Source organism: Haliaeetus albicilla, chromosome 11 (assembly GCF_947461875.1).
Source record: "Haliaeetus albicilla chromosome 11, bHalAlb1.1, whole genome shotgun sequence".
In the NCBI taxonomy this organism is placed as follows: Eukaryota; Metazoa; Chordata; class Aves; order Accipitriformes; family Accipitridae; genus Haliaeetus; species Haliaeetus albicilla.
In genome coordinates, this window is record NC_091493.1 from 42,946,318 (window position 1) to 42,967,710 (window position 21,393).

Consider the following 21,393-nt stretch of genomic DNA (forward strand, 5'->3'; position numbering starts at 1 on the left):
CCACTAAGCGACGACCGACCGCTCGGGCTGCCTTCGAAGGCGGAAGCGCGGGGGAACCGGGCAGGAACCGGGCTCCCCCCGCCTTTATTGACAGCAGCACCGACAGCGCGGCCCGTAGCCCACCCACCAACCCCCGGCTCAGCCCTCCGGTGGCGGCGGCATCATCTTCCTCAGCGGCGGGGCGGCGATCAGCTTGCGCACAGGGGAGTTAACCAGCTGCTGGAAGGTCCTCGTGGCTGAAACGGGGGGGAAAGCTCGTTAACCCCTGTTAACAAGCCCCACCGAGGCTTCCACGCCCCGCCACCGAGGGATTCCTGCTTACCGAGCTGCTCCGAGAGGTGCCGGAGGTATTGCTGGCTGTCTTCGGTGAAGGCCTGCAGCAGCTTCACCGCTTGCTGTAGCTCGTCAAGCTGCAAAACCAAAGCGTTAACAGGCAAAAAAAAGCTAAAAAAAAAAAAATTAAAGAGAATTTCCCCCCCCCCAACTCACCACAAGCTCCATGCAGCTCAAGACCTCCCCCTGCTCATCCAGGATCTTCTGGTAGTTGGGTTTGGTGGCGAGGACTTGGGCCTGAGATGTCTGGAGGTAACTGCAAGGCTCGGCCTGCCCTCGGCTCCTCTTGCATTCCTCCAGCTGCCTGCACAGCAAAAGTCATTTACCCCTCAGGTGGCGTTTCGTTTTCTTTTCCAACACAGAACAGCTCTAAGATGGAGAGTAACAATCACACCTGGATATTTCTTCAGCACTTTCCTGGTGACGCAGTAAGAGCTCATCCCAGGACTGACATTCGGCAGTGAACCTGCGGAGCGAGAGGAGAGGACAGGTCTGTACCCCGCAGTTGGAAAACCGAAATGCAGCGCTGGCTCATACAAAAAAAAGAACCATTTAAAGGGATTAAATATGCCCAAAATACCCTCGAGGAAGGGTGTCCAAACCCATACTGGTGTTGAGAGACTCGGACCGTGCAGATGGTCGATCTTACCTGGTGATGTACTCCTTAACTTGGGCCACTGACTCATCCAAAGCCGGATCCAGTAAAATCCTAAAGCACAGACAGATCATCAGCACCGTATAGCAAGATGTATATGTATAGCGAGATGTATACGTTCCACAGAGGGCTCTGGTGACTGTTTGGGCGCTAAATGCTTAGAATTGCAGAATACAAAAGAGAAAACTCTTGATCCCAAAAAAGATAACACCCCTTGGAATAGTCACTGTACTGGTTTGTCCAGGGATACCAGCCCCCCAAAAAAACTTAGCCACCATCAGCGGGGTTAGACGGTTTATTTAGACAGCTAGGCAGGCCAAAACCAGAAAAACAGAATCACAGAACAGTTTAGGTTGGCAGGGACCTTAAAGATCATCTCGTTCCACCCCCCCCCGCCACAGGCAGGGACACCTTCCACTGGACCAGGTCACTCAAAGCCCCGTCCAACCCAGCCTTGAACAGTTCTACCACCTCTCTGGACAACGTCTTCCAGTGCCTCACCACCCTCACCAAAAAGAACTTCTGATCTAAACCTACCCACTTTCAGTTTAAACCTGTTACCCCTCATCCTGTCGTTACACTCCCTGACAAGGAGTCCCTCCCCAGCTTTCCTGTTCCCCCCCCCCCAAAGTACTGGAAGGCCACTCTAAAGTCTCCCCGGAGCTTTCTCTTCTCCAGGCTGAACAACCCTAGCTACGTATGACCTCCCAAATACGTGATCCTTATTATTCATGTGCATATACCTGTGATTTTTATACATATTTATTCATTTAATAGGCAAAATCTTATTTAGTTTGACTTCTGAACCACTCCCCTCCCCAGACCCTGCACGCCTACAAAGGGAAAACGCAGTGGTTTCTTTCCCATTAAGAAGTTTCACACACACCCCTAAAATCTGCTGGCACATTAGCCTTTCCCCGCTGGTTCTGTTATAGTTGCCTGGATGAGGGAAGCCAGCTAATTAAAGTGTTTCAATGAACTCAAAGCATTTTGACAACTGGTTTGTGCTGGCAGGGCGAGGTCCTTGTATGCAGCAATAGATGCGTTTTGTGTTCAGGCTACCCCCTTCTCCCTCCACTTCGCCCCCCAAAGCGGTACGACTCACTACTTACTTACACTCCACAAGGGATGAATTTGGCAAGTACTTACCCTTTAGGGTCTTCTACGCAGCTCTTCAGCGTTCCGTCTTGTTTCAACTTCTGTATGTATCGCTTCAAGTCTTCGGAAACTGAGTGCACTGGAGATGAAGGCAAAATAAAACAGGATAAAACAACACTCGTACCCACTGCCTAGAAAACTAGTAATACTGAGAAACGAAGCTGTTTCCTAACCCGCAGACACTGCTCTGACTCCTTATCAGAAGGCATTCTAGTTATGCTGTTTCTAAAGGAATAACTCATCTCTGCGACCACGGTTTACATTCGTGTGTCCATTTGTCTTCCCTCCCAGAAACTGTGGTCACGAACAGCATCTTAAAAACATTGTTCCCATATTTTTGGCTGCACCCACCCCTTCTAGGAGACTGCTGGTTGCGTTTTGAGAGGATGCTAGGGAAGAGCCAGTATTTTTAAGTTCAGGATTACCCTTGCTGATACATATATCGCACCTTACCATTAGCTTTGAAAGCCTCAGGGCTAAAGCTGTCAGTCTGCTTCAAGGCATGTTTGAGCTTCTGTGCAGAAAACTAAGAGAAGATGGAAAAGAAGGTCTTAGCACACAATTCCTGAGCTGTATATATATGGCAGAGCTTGCGGGAGGATTTGTTACTGAAGTAGAAAGGAGTCCCTCCTTCCCCAGCCCGTATTTCACAACTTAGTTATACAAATCAGAACGTACGTTTAGTGGCAGAAGGCAGGCAAGAGAAAAATGATTCACTTTTAAAAGAGAAGATCTTACCTGGAAACTGGACAACAACAGCATAGAAAGCCGGTCTACCTCTGGCAAGTCCACGCTAATTGATTTGCTTAATTCTGAAAAAAACAGAACAAAATTATTTAAGAACAATTACATTCACACCAAGCTACAAACAGCTGAAATGTTCCTGAAAGACACTAAAAGCTGTTGTTGTACAGGAGTGCGGTTTGCAGGATATGGAAGGAGCACGGAAAAGAGGGAGAAACAGAGTTCCTAACAAGGAAAAGTCACGCGTAAAGCTCAACCGTGGAAATAAAAAGGCAGAGACAATAAACCACTGGTCTACAGAAGCCGCTAATGCAGCACCTCCTTTTAACCTCAAGTACTTGGACCTCCGAGACCACTGCCATCACAGATGTCAGTGGCTACCAGTTTGGAATAACACAGTTATGCTGTAATCACCCTAAAGGTCATGCCATGAAATTAAATTTCAAGTTGCTGCGGGCTGCCCTACAAGTTTCTTGAGAGCGCTTGATAAAGGGAGGAAGGGGAGCACGGACCAGTGACATCTTGGTGAACAGGAGGCAGAGATTTTCGGCGTTTTGTCCCCTTCAGGCTTGAGCGACACCAAGAGCGACGCTTGGCTTCAGGAGAGGTGATGAGCAGTCTCGGGGACAAGTGAAAAGAACGCGATGTATGGTCTTTCTTAGCACTGCTTCTCCAGGGAGACAGCCTTTTGGGACTAGGTCCGAGGGGGTGTTTCCTGAGACTGGGACCTCCTTGGGGTTCTTTCCTCGATCCCACTGTCTCACTGGGACTAACGTTCTTCTCATTAACAGCAGTTACATCAGGTAGATTTAGGAATTGTTCAGGATTCGCTTTCTTCTCTCCAGGGTCAGCATCTGAGAAAAACGGACATAATCAACGCATCAGCAGGGCAGAAAGAGAGGAAAGGGTCTATCCCCAAGGATTCGAAAGCGCTGAACCTGTTCTTTACGCTTTGTTATCCAGCTCGGTGCAACAGCAGCGCTGAGGTACGACGGCTGGATCCCCACTTCACAGCCTCCCAAAACCGCCGGTGCCTCGGGTTCTCCTTTCCAGCACCAAGATCCTTCTCCCGAGCCCCGGGAGGGCCCCCACTGGGCGGGGAACGATGCTCAGCACCACCCATCCCTCCCCGCTCCCGGGCCCGCCGCCCCCCTTACCTGACACTACAGCTTCAGCCGCCGGGCGGGCTCCGCCGGGGGAACGCTGAGGGGGAAAAACGGTTACGAGGCTGGTAGCGAGGCTTCCCCGCGGCCCCCCTCAGCCAGACAGGACCCCCCACACACACACCGCTCACCTCCTCTTCCTCCGTCCCGCCAGACGGCCGCGGTAAAGCGGGAGCCGGCCCGCAGCCCTCCGCCGGTTGCTCCGCCATGGCGGCGTCCCGCGGCCGCAGCGGCCGTTGGGCGCGGGGGACGGCGGGAAGGCGCCGCCCGCTGGCAGGCGCATGCGCAGAGGCTGCCTCCCCCCCTCCCCTCAGTTTCCCGCCCTCATCCCCTCAGGGACCCCCGCCGCCTCAGAGCTGAGAGGAAAAGGAGGGGAAGGAAAAAAAAAAAAAAAAAAGGCTTTGGAAGTTTATTATCTTTGATAAAATCTCAACTGAAAAGGGTGGACTCTGCGTTAACAGCTGCAGAAATGCACAAAAACCTATTATCCGTGGGGAAGTCAGGGGGTTTTGTTGGTTTGTTGTGGGTTGGGGTTTTTTTTTTTTTTCTTTTCACTAGACATTAAATTAGAATTACGTGGAATGACACATGATGGAAGGTCCTACCCGAGAGCAAAGTCCAGTGAGAGTTTTGGTAAAGCAACGTTCTGATTAATTAGCTCAGAATGAATTCTAGTTAAGAAAAGCTTATTTTCCTATACAAAATTACAATACAGAGAACGCATACAATTACAATACAGGGGGTTTAACTGTTAGTAGCTATCAACTAGAACAGAAATTTCATAGTAAAAAACTTTATGGAAATTAAAATAAGTCAATTTTCTTAAGCTGTAAAACTTGAGACAAATGCCAAGTTCTAGAAGAGACACTTTCAGATTCTTACCATAAAATCCATATTTTAAAAAATGAATTTGGTTAGGAAAATGAAGCAAGTTCTTTTAAAACAATTTCACATCCCAATGGGCATAAGTAAAAAGAACTCAACTGCGTGAGGCTGAGAGGTAGAGAGGTATCATTGTAATCACAATCTTCTATTGGTTCCAGGGTTTTTTCTGAGGTAATTAGCTGTGTGTCAAGTTGTATAAACAATGGTATTGGCAAAAGAGCAACATTGACAAATTACACTAATGACCTCTTTCCTCTCATCAATAGGTCCTAAAAACTTAATTAGACGCATCCGAATTAACACTTCCAGGGTCTCCAGCAGGTGAAGTGATTGATGAAGGGGTGGTAGCATCCTGCCAGCTGCCATTAGCCTGAAGGGAGAATAAATATATCATTTCATTAAATCTTTAAGAAACTACTTGCAGACAACAAAGTATGCCTTTATATGTTTATACCTTACAAGCGACAGTGCTTTTGGAAGTAAATAACTACATATCGGCTCTGACAAAGCATAGTCCACAAATAACCCGTAAACGCCCCCCCCCCGCCCCAAGATTTTATGGTGTTACTCTTATTCCTAGTGCCATCTCCTTATGGCAAGAATTAACCAAAGTGCACAAATTTTCTGGTGAGCAAAGCCAGAACTCTAAATCACGTCTCCGGGAGGGAAAGGCTGCTGTATTAAACTACACCTTTTCCAGCTTCTTCCTATCCCCACATCAGATACATCGGGGGGAATAAAAAGTCAACATTTATTCACAGATCGTTAACTAATCTTGGGCAGAATTTCTGTTTCTAGCAGGTAATACCTCAGTACATCTTACATCTATACGCTGCGTCGTATACAAAGGATTCCCCACAATTGTGTCATATCTTCCTGTCTGGTGTATGACGTGATGTAAGGAATCCATCTAGAACAAGATGCCGCAGAATGAGAATGGTAAGGATAAAAAGTCAAGTGAAAGAAATGCAGTAGTACATGGTACATATCTATTGGGCCAAAAATTCTTTAAATAAGGGGCAGGTTTTCTTGCAGGAAGACAAGTTTTCTTCACAGCTTCTTGCTATTAACAGAGCTATACATAGCTACTTCATAATCAAGCAGAATTAGAGCCTATCACCTATAGATTTTATAAGAGAGGAACAGATTTTATGCAGTTCAGGTACATTTAGAAATTCAGCAGAAAGCTTAAAATGAGTTTGACAATACTGTTAACTAAAAATCCTAAGCACAGTTCTACTTATATGGAGAAAGACTGACTCTAAAAGGAGAAAACACCGATTCATTAATGTAAACTTAAAGGGAGAGAACAACAGCAGTAGGTTAATTTAGGTATCAGTTAGTTCTGTAAGAGAAAATTCCAGTTCCAAGAGAAAATACACACTTGAGCATGTTTGTTTCTCGACTTGAGAAATTTGACTCTAGTCATTTCTTGCATCCTAGCCAGCGCTGGCCAGAGACAGAAAATCCATCCCTATCTAGTATTAAGAGAATCTACTCTGAAAAAAATAAAACAAGATTGTATAATCCAACCCTGCTGTTCGAAGCGGGGTCGATTACAGCAGGTTGGGTTTTAAATATCTCTAAGGACAGAGGCTCCATAACCTCCCTGAGCAACCTGTTCATACAGTATAAAGGACAGAGAAATGGGATTTTAACATTTATCCCACTGCTGAAAGTACCTTTTTTTTTTTTCTCCTTACTGACCTGCGACTGCACGTTGGCTCCCACTGGGGAGCTCTGGTAGGAAGTCAATGACTGCAAGTTTATAAACGAATCTCCAGAATTTGTCATCTTAAAAGAGCCAGAGGAAGCTGAAAAAAAAAAAAACCCACAACATGTTTTAATGAGAAATAAAACCCACCAAAAATGGCTCTTCAGTAAGTATTACATTATTTAAGTTTAAAAGAAAAAGAAATCCGGCAACTGTTTCAAACACAGGTATTCCATGGTACTAACTGTGACAAGAAATAAATTAGAGACTTTCAAGTGGACAGACTCTTCACTGGTGCTCTCACTCACCTGAATTTGGTGTAGACGGAGAATTTGCCTGGTTGCCTTGAGCCACGACATTAGTTGCATCTACTGCTGTTTTTGCAGCATAAATATTGGCTTCTTCTTGGAACTTCCCCATGTTTTTTTTGTATCGAATTCTTTTGTTACCAAACCAGTTGGAAACCTGGAGACATATATCGCTGTTAGCATTTGATCAAACTATTATATTTTCTACTATATTCGGAAGTTACCAGAAAAGGAGACATTTTAAACTAGGCTTCAAACAGAAAATACCTACTACTAAACCCTTCAGAATAACTTAAATCCTATTTAAAGTACCAGTAACTGAAGCCTGTTCCTAAGTATGGGGAAAAAAAACATTGTTCAAGGAAAAAAAGTCACTTAATTCCAGATCAATCACTTCATACCTGTGAAACCGTGATGCCACCTTTCTTCGCTAGCTCTTCTTTGGCCTCTTCACTGGGGTAAGGATTACTCAGATGCGAATAGAAATACTCATTCAGTACTTCCGTTGCCTGTTTGCTGAAGTTACGTCGTTTACGCCTATAAAAACATTAGTTATTCCTGTTTAAATGGTGTTATAGAGTAGACCGGACAGAGTAGACTTGGCTTTTTTTCCTCTAAAATGTATTTGATTTGAAGGAGAATGTAAGAATTGAGTTTAATTAAATAGATGTCAATGTCAAAGCAGGCACAATGGGTGGCAAATTCTTAAATGTTGAAACGAGATTGACACTGGGAATGACAGACTTGAGACTTCTTACGCAGTCAACTGGCATCAAACAACAAAACAAGTTCAGGCTTAAACATCTGTTATCGCTAGATTGTGTTTTCTCGTACCTTGCATCAAGAAAGCGTGAACGCAGGATCATTACTGCCTCGCACGTGCTCTGCTTCAGTTGCATCTGGATGGTGCTGAATTTGCCGTGGATTATGTTCACCATGCGCTCTATTTCTTTTGGCGAAATTGGTCTCGTTCTACTCTGTTCCCTAAGCAGGTTCATAACGTGGGTGGTGAACTCACTGCAGGCCTGAAAATACACACATTTGTATCGACAAACAATAATATATCCTAGAATTCATTCCCCAACAAGAATATAGATATCCAAAAAACTTTAGAGGAGTTTCCATGTTTCAGCTTTACTCTATTTACTCTTAAAAAACGGCAACAAAGATAAACGAGACATTTATTATCTTTAGTTTGATGTCCAGTCCCTCTATCTTCACCTTACTTCTGTAACACTGAGATAAGTTTTCAACTGAATTGAAAATCCTCGCGTTCACCTGAATTCATCATACTTCCTGTTCTGTTCTTAAAACCAACACCAAAGGAAAAAACGGTTATGTTTAATTGAGATGATAAAAACTCTTCCATGCAGAAAGATCACCTGTTCATATTTCTCTAGCTCAGAGTGGTATATCTGTCGGATCTGTGACAGCTTGGCCCTGTAGTCAGAGTGTTCAATGCTATTGTCATTTGGACAGCCACCTGATGTTGCTGCTACAGCCATCGGTCCTCCTCTTCCTCTTTTCTCGGGCCCGGAGACACCCTCTGCCAGCAACATGTTATCTAGTCTCATTAGTTGAGCATCTGGGGGATCTTCTTCCTGAATACCGCGAATACTTAACACTAGATAAATATAAAGAGGGAATCAAAAGATTATTTCTGAAACAGGAAAGAGCATCCACTTCAATTCTGGCAAAGCATTTAAACACTCTTCAGAGGTTTTAGCAGGTCTTGAGCTCAAGAAAGAAAAGGGAGCGTTTAATGAAGCCACGAGGCAACAAGTCAAAACAAACAGGACGTTGTTCCCATTAAGAAACACCAAAACGCAAGGCAAGTTTTCAAATGCACGCAGATAGTAAGACTACTTGAGGTCATACCAGTTTATACCACATTTAGAAAGTATTTTAGCCGTCTATAAAAATTAGAATGAAGTTCTTACAGAGCAGATGCCCCCCATATCAGCCTGCTGCCTGGCTCCTTGCACGGTCCTCAACAGCATTCAGCACGAGCTCATGCAGATGGACTACGATGGACAGACACAAGGCCTGAGCCACTGGGACAACTGCTACGCCTCTACGTCCAGGATGGAAACAAGCACCACACTAATGTAAGATCCCGTCAAAATCTGTACATAAGGCATGAGTTTGACCTCATCTGCTTTATATGCCAAGGATACAACCACACTACACAGCAGCAGGCTACAAATTGAAGTCTTAACAGTGCTGAATTTTAAAATATATTAAAATCTATTTAAAATCTATCAAAATCTGAAACAACATGAAAAAATGCACCAGAAGCCCGTTTCCTTACGCTTATATTCAACAAACCCAGATGGCAGCAGTCTGTATGCTCAGATTATTCAAGTTTGATTCCAAGCAAATTTATTTTAAAAACTTAATTTCCCAAATTTTTTGACAATTTATTATTAAATTCCTTTTTTAAAAACCGTAACATCTCACGAGATATTGAATCAATACAAAAAATGCCAACAGCTTTTTGGCTTTTAGTTTGACTTTACATGCTAGACAATTTTAGTTTGACAAACAGTTGGTCTTAACCTTGTGAAGCTACCAAATTCAAATGACCTTTTCCAAATTGTAATTGGCGGGTTAACGGGATATTATGTTCCGTACCGAAGATAAATACAAAAGATCTCTTGTTATGCAAAGATTCTAGTGTGAGGCAGGAGAACAATGTATATGTACAGAGACATTAAACGGATGCATTTACGACAATTTTCAACATTTTGTAGGCAAAAGAATAGCTCATCTAAAAAAAACCAATAATAGTTCTGAACATACAAGCAGCCTAAACTTGTAATCACATTGCTGAACTTCGTATTTTGCAGGCTATACAGAAACGACTGCACAATTCTGATGAAGAGAGCGCTCTGGAGTGGCTGCAGACCCAAATTCGCTCTGTCACGGCAATCCAGGTCTCCTCCAGAACATCCACAGTCTTTTTGGAAGCGGAAAAAGGTAAGGCAAAAATAGCTATAGTGTAGTACATGGGTAACTGTTGAACTCAAGCTAAGACAACAATGAGGAAAGTGTTGATCATTTTAGAAGTTAGTGGCTTTTCTAACTCATTATGGAATTAAAATTAATACCTTTTTAAAAAAACATTGCAGACCACCTACTGCAAACACCCTTCACTGAGCGAACGTTACAAGAAATGGAACAAACACAGAAAAAAGGGGGGGGGTATTTGTTGCTGGGTTTTTGTTTTTAAAAATCGCCAGTTCTCCTTTTTTCCAGGAGACCCAGCAGAAGAGTTCACCAGCAGCCATTTGCTTTTAAGTCTTTTTGATAAAACTCACATTAAACTACTTGGACCGGTGAGCACAAATTCAGTGGAACAGATATTTTGGTGTCACCTTCTTATTTGAATGTGCTTTTGCCAAACATCTTTTTATGCACATTACGATGCATATCAGAGTACCTCATGTTGAAGTCAAGCTCCCAGCTGCAGCTTAATTTTATGTCACTTGTCTAATTATGGCAATTAGACATTAGTTATCATCAATTACACATAAGCTCATCTCAAGTTGACTGCTGAAAAGCATGTATAAAGCACCTTCCCAGTCTCGAGGGAAGACTCAGGTTGGTTGGCTCTAGTAAGTCACAAGAAACTAGAAAGGAGTTAACCATCATCAATGTATCGTAAACTGCATTTCCAACCTAGTAGTTCAAACTTTTACTTAACAAACTCTCTCAAAGGTGAGCAGACCTAAGAATCAATGAGTGCAAGAAGCTTGGACCGTCCGATCTGCTCCATCAGGTTGATTTTAAACTTTTGGCAACTCCATCTTAATAGGTGTGATGGTTAAAACACAAGTTCTACGGAAATCATCGCCACGGATATTATTTTTAAATTAAAGCCATCATCTCCTGGAAGGGATACCTTTTGCTTGAGCTTTATTTTTACTCCTAGTATCGTCACCTAATGATAATATTTGTACAGATCATAAGTTACATCAGATTCGCTCAAAACTACCTATTCAGTGAATTCATAACTGTGTTTGCTGCAAGTAGCAGCCAGTTCCGATTTCCAAGTACAAGAGCTGCAGTTGTTCACCTCCTGACCTTCCAGAGCTGGTAATCTGAAAAGATGGCACAACGGGAGAGCAAAACCATTGCAGCAGCAGGAACGCTGCGCTCTCACCAGCTTCTGCAACTCTCTTTTGATAGTCTGGTAAAAACAATTCCAGAAGTAGGTGCTTTACCCCTAAGAGTTTTGTCAGGGTAGCTGCATCTACCCTGCGAGCTTTCGGCATGCTCTGTGGGTCAGGCGTCACCCATTTCTGTGTACAATACTGAAAATTATGCCAGCAGGAGTTTGCAGTTTGCGTGCCTTCTGAAGAATTAGATTTTGTTAAACAAAAAGGATTCCAAAGGGGAAAAAAAGTTACCACAATAAAAAAAGGATCTCGGTCAACACTGACTTGTTACATATGCCTGTCCTTACATGCTGCTGCTTATTACCTACTGGCTCACAATACTTTGAGGAGAACACTTCTCTATAAAGCTTACCCCTCTCAATAGCCTTTTGGCCATCAAATTTTTGAAGTTCCCACAATAGTTTAAGAACATGTAACAACTCTATCAATATGCAAGGCTTTGAGTCAAGACACTAAGAGACTGGAGTTAAGGTATAACCAGTTACAGCATAGTCAGTGCTTTAAGCATGATTTAGAAAGTCCTTGCATAACGGTAAAATCCTTCACACTTAAATCCTTCATAATCCATCACTTTTACGGATGTTTAAGAAAAACCCTACACTGGCTCAAAAAGCCTGAAGAGTCACTCCTGTCAGCTGTACCAATATAATAGTGTGCGTTCTCTGGCGCATCACCTACCAGATATTCATCAAATATGTAAAATAATTATACTAAGCAAAATGAAATTCCCATCATTTCTAATTAATCTTTAATTAAAATACATCACAACCTAAGGTGCTGAAGCCTCACTCAGTATGCAAATGCAATCATTACAATATATTTACATCTCATTAATTAAAGATTTGCAGTTCTGTAATGAACTGTACAAGATCACTGGTACCAAAATAAGTGATACACACTTTGCTTAGACTTGCTTTCCTTTCCAGATTTTCCTTCAGAGAGCAAGTAATGCAGAAGAGCATGATAAATTTGTCTATTTGGTACAGAATACACCAAGTTAGACCCCAAACCTGCCATATTAGGGCCAGAAAGGAACAGCCCATACTGTATGAAGTATAAAATACCTATGGAGAGTACAAGGAAGCAGGCAGTTGGGTGCTGGACCTGCACCCCTCCTCAGCCACATCTCAGTTTTTCCCAGATGATCCTATCCCCTATGTTACACTTGCAAATATTTATCCTGTAACTCATGCTAAATACCGACTCCTGATGTTTTATTCCAACAGAAGGGTTTCCTCCATTTGGCAGTCCACAAATCAAACTGTTAGGTGAGAAGGCAGGGGTGCATTTTTTTAACAGCAGGTCACCTAAAGCAATCATGAACCCATTCTGAACTACTTCTTAATGCTACCAAAATACCACACACACCCCTCCTGCAGTACCAAGCAGATTTTTTTCACCCACACAAGACAACCCGTTTTTCAGTCAGCAGTCCTCCGTGGGGATTCCAGCCTCCCAAGCACCCCACTACAGAGAACAACATTGCTGTTGGTTCAGCTGGTCTCAAAGCAGTGTCACAGAAGAGCGCTTTCTCCAAATCCAAGACAGTCTCACACATTCAGGGAGAGAGGAAAGCGAATGGAAACAGAAGACAAAAGCCAGCGGGGCTCCGAGCGCCGAGGAACAAGACTCGGCTACGTAAGAATGTCAACAAACTCAGCAACAAAGAGAAAGCGTGTTCTTCGGCCACGCCGCTTGCCAAGTTTTATAACCGAATTAAAAGGTACCCATTGAATTAACCTAGCCAAGTGCCAGCACATGAAAGGAAGGACAGAGGGCTGTAGCTAGCAGCGATGAGAAACAATAAAAAATGGCACTCCATGTTACAAGGCTGCAACAAACATGTTCCCTACCAGAAATACAGAATGGGAGTCCCACTGCGCAGTGTGTTCCACAAAAGTGGGTAGAAATACACTTTCCCTGCCCCAAGGGGCCTGAAGCCCATCACAGACTAGCATCCTCCTAGCATGGTATAGTCAGCCGAAAAGAAAAACTCTGAAATTTAAAATTCAGCACCAAAAGCATGAATCTTTAACACTACAGATGTTTAATTCTGTTTTTAAGATAGAATTATGCCATATTTGAATTCATACAGCTTGAATCATATCTGAAGTATAGCCCAATCAGCAAAAACCCTATCTGCTGCATAGATTAAAAATGCTCCAAATGCTTCTGTGAGTTCCCCAAAAAACTAAGTGGGCTTTACTGGATTAGATCCCTCTTCAAAATAGCTACCTATGTTCCAGGCGGGTATTTAAGACCTGAAAATAAAACACCTGTTCTTCCCATAGCTGGTTTAAAATTTTAAAAATTAAAATCATTGGAGGGGGTGGGGGCCGAGAACAAAATATTAAATGCGGCCAAATCTATTTAAATTACAAAGAGTCATTTGTACCTTCTTTTTTATTAATAAACACTATTGGGGAGAATTTTTTGGCACCTTTCAGCTGGCTGCCCATTGCAAAGGCGTACGGCTTATCCTGAGCCATTGTGAATGATACCAGCGCTCCAACAAAGAACGAAAGAAAGATGGGGGGGGGAGGAACATGTTTGAAACTGATTTCCGAGCTAGAAAAGAAGCTTGTGTGCCTGGGTCACAAAGAAAGCCCAAAACCTTGTGCTACAGTATGTCCAGGCTTTTGTTTGCTTGAAGCCATAACATCTGCTCCCCATAATTTAAATAAGGAATAGACAGACCATCAGACATTCAAAAACCTATGAGACCAAAACAAATCCAGCATAACCGCGACATCGGAGCCTGTTCCTGCAAGTGTATTTAGCTCAGAGAAGTCACAGTTTCAATCAATAAAACGCAGAAGGCAGCTTTCAGTGTAGAAAGGAAAAACAGATGAAAGACCCTCTTTAAGGACAGCAATCCTCGAAGGACAGACAGACATAAAAGCACACCCAGACAGCACACACGCACTTGCTACCACAATGTTTTTCTTCAGAAGCAAACTGCTATCATGAGAACACAATATATGCAACCAAACTCTCCAGAAACGAACGTGTAATGTCTGCCTCAAAGCTCCCTTCCATGACAAGGGCACCGCAGAGGACGGAACTGTATGGTCCCTCATCTGGCAATACAATGAGGAGCACTGCAAGTTTCGGTGTTTTAGAAAAAATCATACAAATGTAGGTTTAGGGTGCAAAACGTTAATACAGCTATAAGTTAAAAAAAAAAGAAAAACAAACCACCATTTTAGTTACATATAATGAAAGTAGTTATTCTCTATAAAACCCATCAAAATTCACTGTAGTTTATAGAAATTAGATACGCAAACAACATTGCTTAAGTGTTCATGTATGAGCATATCCTGGGTAATTCAAAATTGAAATCCATTTGCCCCCAGTGCTTCTGCTCCTCAAAGAAAGCTGCGTGATCACCAACTCCCATTTCCTGCTACTTCTGTGTCTTCCAATATCCCCAAGCGTTCTGCCTTACTGTCTCTTTTTCTCCGTAATACAGTTATTTGTCAACTTTGAACTCTTAACTACCACCACAATTTTGGTACCAATTCCTTCAAGGAAAAAAAGAGCATAACAACACAGCAGGATTATTCAGGGTTATCCAGGTACCTAGCCAGACATCAAAAAACCCCAACCTACAGATTCTTTACGTACGCACAACCAAAAGACTCGTTCAAATACGCAGAGTTGTTTTCTCCAAACCTGCACACAGACAGCATTATGAAAACCACATCAGAGCCATTTCCAGCTTACAGAAGATGATGTTAGAGGTCTTTTCCAACCTAGATGATTCTATGATTAAGCCAAAAAAAGAAAAAAAATAGCCTTAAGTTGTAGAATCTATCAGGGAAAATACAGGCCACATTAAACGAGAGCCAAGCTGATGACTGAATGGGGGGTTTTTTTGGAAAGCTGAGGCCAGAAAAGACAGCAACGCACCTGTTTTCTCCTTTATCTCACACAGCACGCTGAAAAGAGCAGGCTTCATTCTGTGGCAGTTCAAGGCATGTTTTCTGAAATGGAAGAAGAAAGAATGAGTGAATGCCAACAGGAAAGGCAACGAAAGGTGCCAAGACTTACAGAGGACTGGATGGTGCTTCAGTAATAGCAGGTTAGTGCTAAGATTAAGAAAAAAATGTGCAAGTTCTGGTGATATATTTCATTCAAGTGCCACACTCGGTCATCACTAGGAGCAAACTGTTGTAAAAACACACAGGCCTTAAAATTCAAAATTCTGCGTTGCTTATAGGAACTGTAAACACCTTCAGTTCTACCAAAAGCGTATTTTATATGCAGGGATAAAAAAGTTCCTTCTTGAGTTAGTACGCTTCTATAAAATCTAATAATGGAATCGAACCAAAAGGTAGAAAAAAAACTGGGTTTAGAGCATATAGATCCTGAACAGCAGGAACAACAGAGAGAATCCAAGTGCCACTCAGTGACTCGCCCAGCTCACACGAGTGGCCACCTGATCCAGTGAAATGCAGATTGTATTTAACAGCATTTTAGTACAAGTTTTACCACACGTGCTCATTTTGCCTTTTTGAAGCTGTTCCAGTGTTTGCTGCTTTGTTTTCCCCTTTCCCTCCAGGAGGAGACAATGTTAATTACACCACTAACACAGAACCCATCCTAATGTCTAATCAAAACAGAGAATTTTGCTGAGTTGAAAACACATTTGGAGTGTGGTGAGCACCGTATAAAAGCGGGAGCTGAGGTTCCCCACGGAGGGTGGGCGGTGTTTTACCAAGCCATTGCCAGTTTTCAAGGGCAGGCAGCAGTTCAGTGCCCAACTTCCAGTGGAAGTCAGCGGAAAGAAGTATCTAGCTGCAACGTATGCCTCCAAGAAAGTCTCTTTTGCTTCTTGTGACCCCTTTCATAATTCAGAAATAATATTTAAATCGCCTTTATAGCTAGGTTTCAGTGTGGTTTTTTTACATAAATACGAATTGGCCTTCCTTCTGGCACACCAGTCAGTACTCCAGCTATCGGGAACGGCGTGAATACAGGTGCTTGGCTTCCTCGCAACCCATGACGCTTACAGCTACTGCTGTGAACGGCCAGCGAATATCGGAACGCAAGCTTTTAACAAAAATCGCAGAAGCTGAAGTCGATGGGCCGCTTTCCTTCACGACACGGCCACAAGAAGTATAAAACCCATTCAGCTACGGAGATGTTTGATAACATCGACCCCAAGACAAACAGCCTGAGAACAAAGGCAGCTGAGAAGACAGCCTAGTGCAGTCTATTGTCCTTGCCTGATGAGGGAAAAAACGGGGGGAGAGAGGGAGAGAGAGAATGAATTCCAAGCCTTCAGACTGTACTCTCCACCCGGGTCGAAAAAGCAGTGTTTAGGTACAAGGCAGTAGAGATACCAGAGCCAGAGATAATTGCATAATTAATATGGCCACTAACTCTTGCAAAGATGACTGAGGTCATAAAGTAACATGTTTAACAGCAGCATTAAACTCATCCTGGGCAGATTAATTTCCTTTCAATGAAACTTTCACCCAAGTCTTCAACTTGGATTTTAAAAATTCTTATTGCGTGCACTGCAAGAACCCTCTGACATTCACTAGGTGTTAAAACAATACACGCAAAACACATCAACAGCCATTTTTAATACAAAAGAATAAAAGCAATCCCCAAAGAATAAAGCGGTTACTGAGGTGTGAGAAGTCCCGGGTCCCCATATCACTTGTGCGATGGGTTTAACCAGGCCTGAGTTTTACTTTCTCAGCAGCAAGTCCTCTTATGGAGAACTAAGTAAACCCAACAAACTTCTTGTCCAGAACGCAAAAGCTTCTTTCATGCATATATGCCTGAAAACACACCAAAAGTGCTTTAAAATTTGGGGGCCTTCAGAGCCTGCTGTGCTTTGGCTGGACTTCAACAACATTTCTGAGGCAATGTTAAAGTAATTTCCTTTAAACAATGGCCAAGCCCATTCCTCAACTCTTACTTGAAAACTAAAGTTCCTGACAAGTTTATTCTGCTCAAAATTATCTTACATAGGAGGTTGTGAGAGAAAACTGCAGCTCTTGCACAACACACAGGCAAATCCATGCCCATAGAATCTATACAGGAGCTGCAGGTGGTTATTTCTGAGATACAGCGCCAGGCAGAAAAACATCAAGTTTTGGGAAGGAGCAACGGTCCTACACGTGACCCACAGCACGCACTGCTCACAGATTTCATCGCCCTACAAGCTGCAGCTGAAAATTACCTGAAAGAGTCAACTTTAAACCCAAATTATGACATTCTTAGAGTGCATGGTTTCTCCTTACACTCATATAATCGACTCCACCATTAGGAATCTGGTACCCACCCTCGGTAACGACGCTGCGTCGGCACGCCAGTTGCTGCCAGCGCACGATAGCAACAGGCGTACCCAAAAGCGGCTAAACTCTAGGCAGAGATAAAAAAAAAACTCAAAACAAAACCTGGCACGGTTTTATTGGCACCGTGGCAATCGCCGCGATAGGGAAATCGGGGTGCGGGCAGGGAAAGGCGATGGTGCGCAACACTCAACCAAGGGGCAAGCCAGAGGAGCGGCACCACATTAACTGTGGGGGGAAAGAAAAAGGCCAGAAAACCATTTTGCTGATTTTTATAAACCCGCTCTACGAGTCTCCACCTTCTCCCAAACCACCTCATGGCGGGGGCTGCCCACCTCACGCATGCCGAGGAAGCAAAGCGTGTAATTACGTGTAATTATACCGCACCAATCAGGGCCGGACGCAGCTCCGGGGCAAGAGGAACGCACCAGAAGATGCCGAATTCTGATGATTTCCAGGCTGGTTTTGCCATATAATTATTTACATCCCAATGACGACAACAAGGCAGGGAGAGAAGGAACGTTAATTCTTTTTTTTTTTTCCTTTAAATGCGATTCGAGAGAAACTTCGTGATGGGGGTGAAAAACCGGCGAGCCCCTTGTGCCATGAGGGGCCCGACAGCCCCCCGGTTCCCCTTGCTTCCCCTGCCCAGCCAACTCCAGCCCTCGACGGCAGCGACCGTCTCCGTTTGCCCGTTCCCGGTGGCGGCAGGCAGGACGATCCCGTTTCCAGCGGTTTCTCTTATTTACATCACCCGGGCAATTTCTTAACGAAGGACGGACAATTAATTACGAGGAACCGGGGCGTCCTCCGGTATTGAAGCCCCCCCCCAGCTGATGGGAGACGACGACGCGGCAAACACCGGCAACCGGGGAACCACCGTGGAACTTTTCGCCTCCCGAGGGCCATCTCCCCACCGACCCCCCCTTCCCCCGCCGGAGCCGCGGCCACGTCGCACCGCGGGACCGCTGCCCTCCGCCTCCCCCCGCCACAAGCCCCGGTAACGACGGGAGCAGCGGGGCTGAGCGTGTCGTCCCTCGTCTCCCGTCCCCCCCCTCCCCGCCAAACGCCGCGCAGAGCTGAGTCACGGCGCCGGGCTGCGCGGGAAGGCGGCCGGTACCGAGCAGCTCCGCCGCGCCGAGCCGAGCCCCCTCCCCGCCCGGCGGCCGGGCCCGCCGGTACCTGGCCTGGGCCTCGTCCAGGCTCTGGTCGGTGATAGCCATGATCTGCTGTAGGACGTCGCCCGTGTCGTGATGCGCGGGCGGCGGCGGCGGCCCCGGTGGGGGCGCGGCGGCCGGATCCCCGGCGGCTGACGGAGGGGGCGGTGGGATTCCGCCGGGTAGAGTCACCCCGCCGCCGTGCGCCGCCGCCAGCAGCCGCGACGGATCCTCCATGGCGGGGGGCGGCGGGGCCGGTTCGCCGCGGACGGGCAGCGGCGCGGCCCCAGCGGCTCCCACACAACAGGGCCCAGCGCCCGCAGCCCCCCCCCGCCGCCGCCGCCGCCACCGCCGCCGCCGCCGCCGCCACCGGGCCCGCCCCGCCCCGCGCCCCGCGACGTGCCACGCCCCCGCCCGGCCACGCCCCCGCACGCTGGGGGCGGAGCCGCCGAGAGCCCCGCGCTGGGTCCTAGAGCCTCCCGCCCCTCTTCCCGGTTGCTGTCCCGCGGTTTCCCGGGCACGACCGACGGGCCCCGTCCGCTCCGTTTACCGGCGGAGGTTCCCGAGGAGCTGACGGGATCAAATTCACGCCGTCACGTCAGCGCGGCAATCGGCCATTTCATAAAACTGTATTCAGATAAGCTCTGGGGTTCCTCGCCTACTTGACCTCTGATTTGTCTAGGCTGACAGTAAACAATCTTAACGTGCTAATACGCATTTAAATGCGGTGCAAGGATTCCGTTCTTCGCCCAGCCGCCATCGTTTTCGCGGGCACCTGATGTCGGGCCAAGCATCGAACAAACACGACACTTTGTCTCGATTCTCCGCTTTTTAGACTCAAAGAGAGCAGGATCATTCAGATCAGTGCTCTTGGAGCTTCATTAGTAAGAAACACAACTGAAGGACGAATTAGACTATATATTTCTTCTTTGTTGCTAATACTGGTCACGTTTTTGAGTAACCTGAGGAAACCCTGTCACCTCTAAACGGATTTATTCTGCTCGGTCACCATTAAGCTACTGATCTTCTGAAACACCAACACCACGAGTACCAAACAGCACCATAATTGCCTTCTTCCATCAGCAGGCAGCACAGGCTTCAACCCGGGCTCAGGTCGTATTCACTCATTGCTTTGTCACCTTGGAAAGACACTTTAAGGTGACCATGCATGGCTCTGAGCGTGCAGAGGCTTCAACAGCAAAGTGGCTGTACATCTCATGTATTTGCAGCTGAATAAGGTTTGCAGCTACAAAGCAGTGCAGAAAAAGTTCCTCTTCATAGAGGGTCACCCAGGCAGCTTTATGCCAAGTTTTGGTATCTTCCTAAGCTGCTACTTTAAAGTTATAGCGCTACAGCTAGACCTAGGGTTGCCTAAAAATAGAAGCTAAAAAAGGAGAAAAACTTGAATTTAGATTAGGTATTTCCATGCTTCTGTGCAAGCACAGAGCTGACTGCATCAATCATTGTTCTTCACCTTTTTCAGCGTTTTACCTTCCAACAGTGTAACACGCTTACAGGATTTACGTCCTTTTACAGCTGCCTTTCAAGCAGAAGCATCTTCCACGCTCCTGATTGCTACCAGTCCAATGCTTGAATCTTCACCTCATGGGCAAGAGTAATTTAACATTCAGTGTTGCAGTTTTAGTGCTGTTTAAAATAACAGTATCAATTCTGCAAATATGAAATGTTGCATTCATCCTCCAAAGCAGGCCTATGACATTCATCTTCTGCTTCAGAACACAAAATCTGGGTTCGATCCCTCTCTCGGACGCCTGGTGGCCAGGTCTCGGTGTCAGCCAGGCACGTCAGCTTCTCCAGCTGCTCAGCAAAATCTTTGTAAAGAAAACATTCCCTCCTAGACAACATGATGAATGATGAAAGTGCTGCAAACTGACCCAGAGCTTCCCCTCTGGAGATGTTCCCAGCAGAGTGAGTGCAGTGTATGGGCAATTGCTTGGCTGAAGTAGCTCTGCCCTGACAAAGTTAAAACACCTTTTCTATTCCTCTGCAGCAAACGCATTGATGTTCTTGTGAAAAAAGTTTACTAAAAGCAGCAGTCATGATAACATGCAGAGTCCTGATGACTCTGGAAGGCAGCAGGGCCCCTCGGGGGACCTGGCAAAGCCTGGCCAAGGGTCCCTTTCCAAACACAAAGCAGGGCAACCTCCTCCTCTTCCCTCATTTAGCTTGTTCTCTCCCCCCTAACACCACGTACCCCTTAAACCCACTGACATTTCCAGGCACCACTACAATCATAATCAATGCAGAGTCGTGGTCAGAAGTCTTAGCATACTGACATTCCTTGGGGGTGGGTGGGTGTAATTGTTGCATTTTTAAAAAAAAAGACAAAAATTTGTTACATTAGAAAATTTCCAAGAAAATTCTGGTATCAGTAAACACAAACATGTAAGTACTGAGCTCCCAGAAATCTGCTCAGCTCCACCCAGATCATGAAATCTTTGTTTCCAGGCAGAGCATTACCATTCTCTTAGTATCAGTGCATTTATTGATTGAACTGACTAAAGCTTTAAATCAGGGGGGAACACAATAACCACAGTAACACTCTCAGTCGACCTCATCTTGGCTCGTTCACCTTTTTTTTTAATCATTGGGTAGTGTTTGGACCAGAAGCAGCATTAATGCCCAGAAACAGAACAGCTTTTTACTGCTTTAAGTGTACATATGTCTCTGTGTGCGTATGGGTGTGTATATAGTCCCATTTACGGTTATCATGAAGCTTCAGTGCTCAAGCAACTCTGGCTCTTCATCTCTCTGGATTTGGTT

At 45.1% G+C, this 21,393-nt stretch overlaps 2 protein-coding genes across 5 annotated transcripts; both read right to left on the reverse strand.

The window, feature by feature from the left end:
* Positions 1-21: 21 nt before the first annotated feature.
* Positions 22-4,332, reverse strand: DSN1 (DSN1 component of MIS12 kinetochore complex). Its single transcript, XM_069797512.1, has 11 exons — positions 4,185-4,332; positions 4,048-4,093; positions 3,403-3,744; positions 2,885-2,958; positions 2,600-2,672; positions 2,138-2,225; positions 983-1,042; positions 728-799; positions 490-637; positions 323-410; positions 22-236 (listed from the first exon to the last, which is right to left on the reverse strand). The coding sequence occupies exons 1-11, from the start codon at positions 4,260-4,262 to the stop codon at positions 139-141; spliced, it is 1,167 nt and encodes a 388-aa protein (XP_069653613.1). The 5' UTR covers positions 4,263-4,332; the 3' UTR covers positions 22-138.
* Positions 4,333-4,448: 116 nt separating this feature from the next.
* PBX4 (PBX homeobox 4) lies at positions 4,449-18,993 on the reverse strand. Of its 4 annotated transcripts, none has more exons than XM_069797509.1 (10): positions 18,635-18,993; positions 15,054-15,127; positions 14,868-14,906; positions 8,343-8,584; positions 7,795-7,985; positions 7,362-7,497; positions 6,961-7,117; positions 6,646-6,752; positions 5,762-5,848; positions 4,449-5,308 (listed from the first exon to the last, which is right to left on the reverse strand). In XM_069797509.1, the coding sequence occupies exons 1-10, from the start codon at positions 18,844-18,846 to the stop codon at positions 5,216-5,218; spliced, it is 1,338 nt and encodes a 445-aa protein (XP_069653610.1). In that variant the 5' UTR covers positions 18,847-18,993; the 3' UTR covers positions 4,449-5,215. The 4 variants fall into 4 exon arrangements, with proteins under 4 accessions (XP_069653610.1, XP_069653608.1, XP_069653611.1 ...); XM_069797507.1 differs by having other exon boundaries at positions 5,747-5,848; XM_069797510.1 differs by lacking the exon at positions 14,868-14,906 and having other exon boundaries at positions 5,747-5,848; positions 18,635-18,992.
* Positions 18,994-21,393: the final 2,400 nt, after the last annotated feature.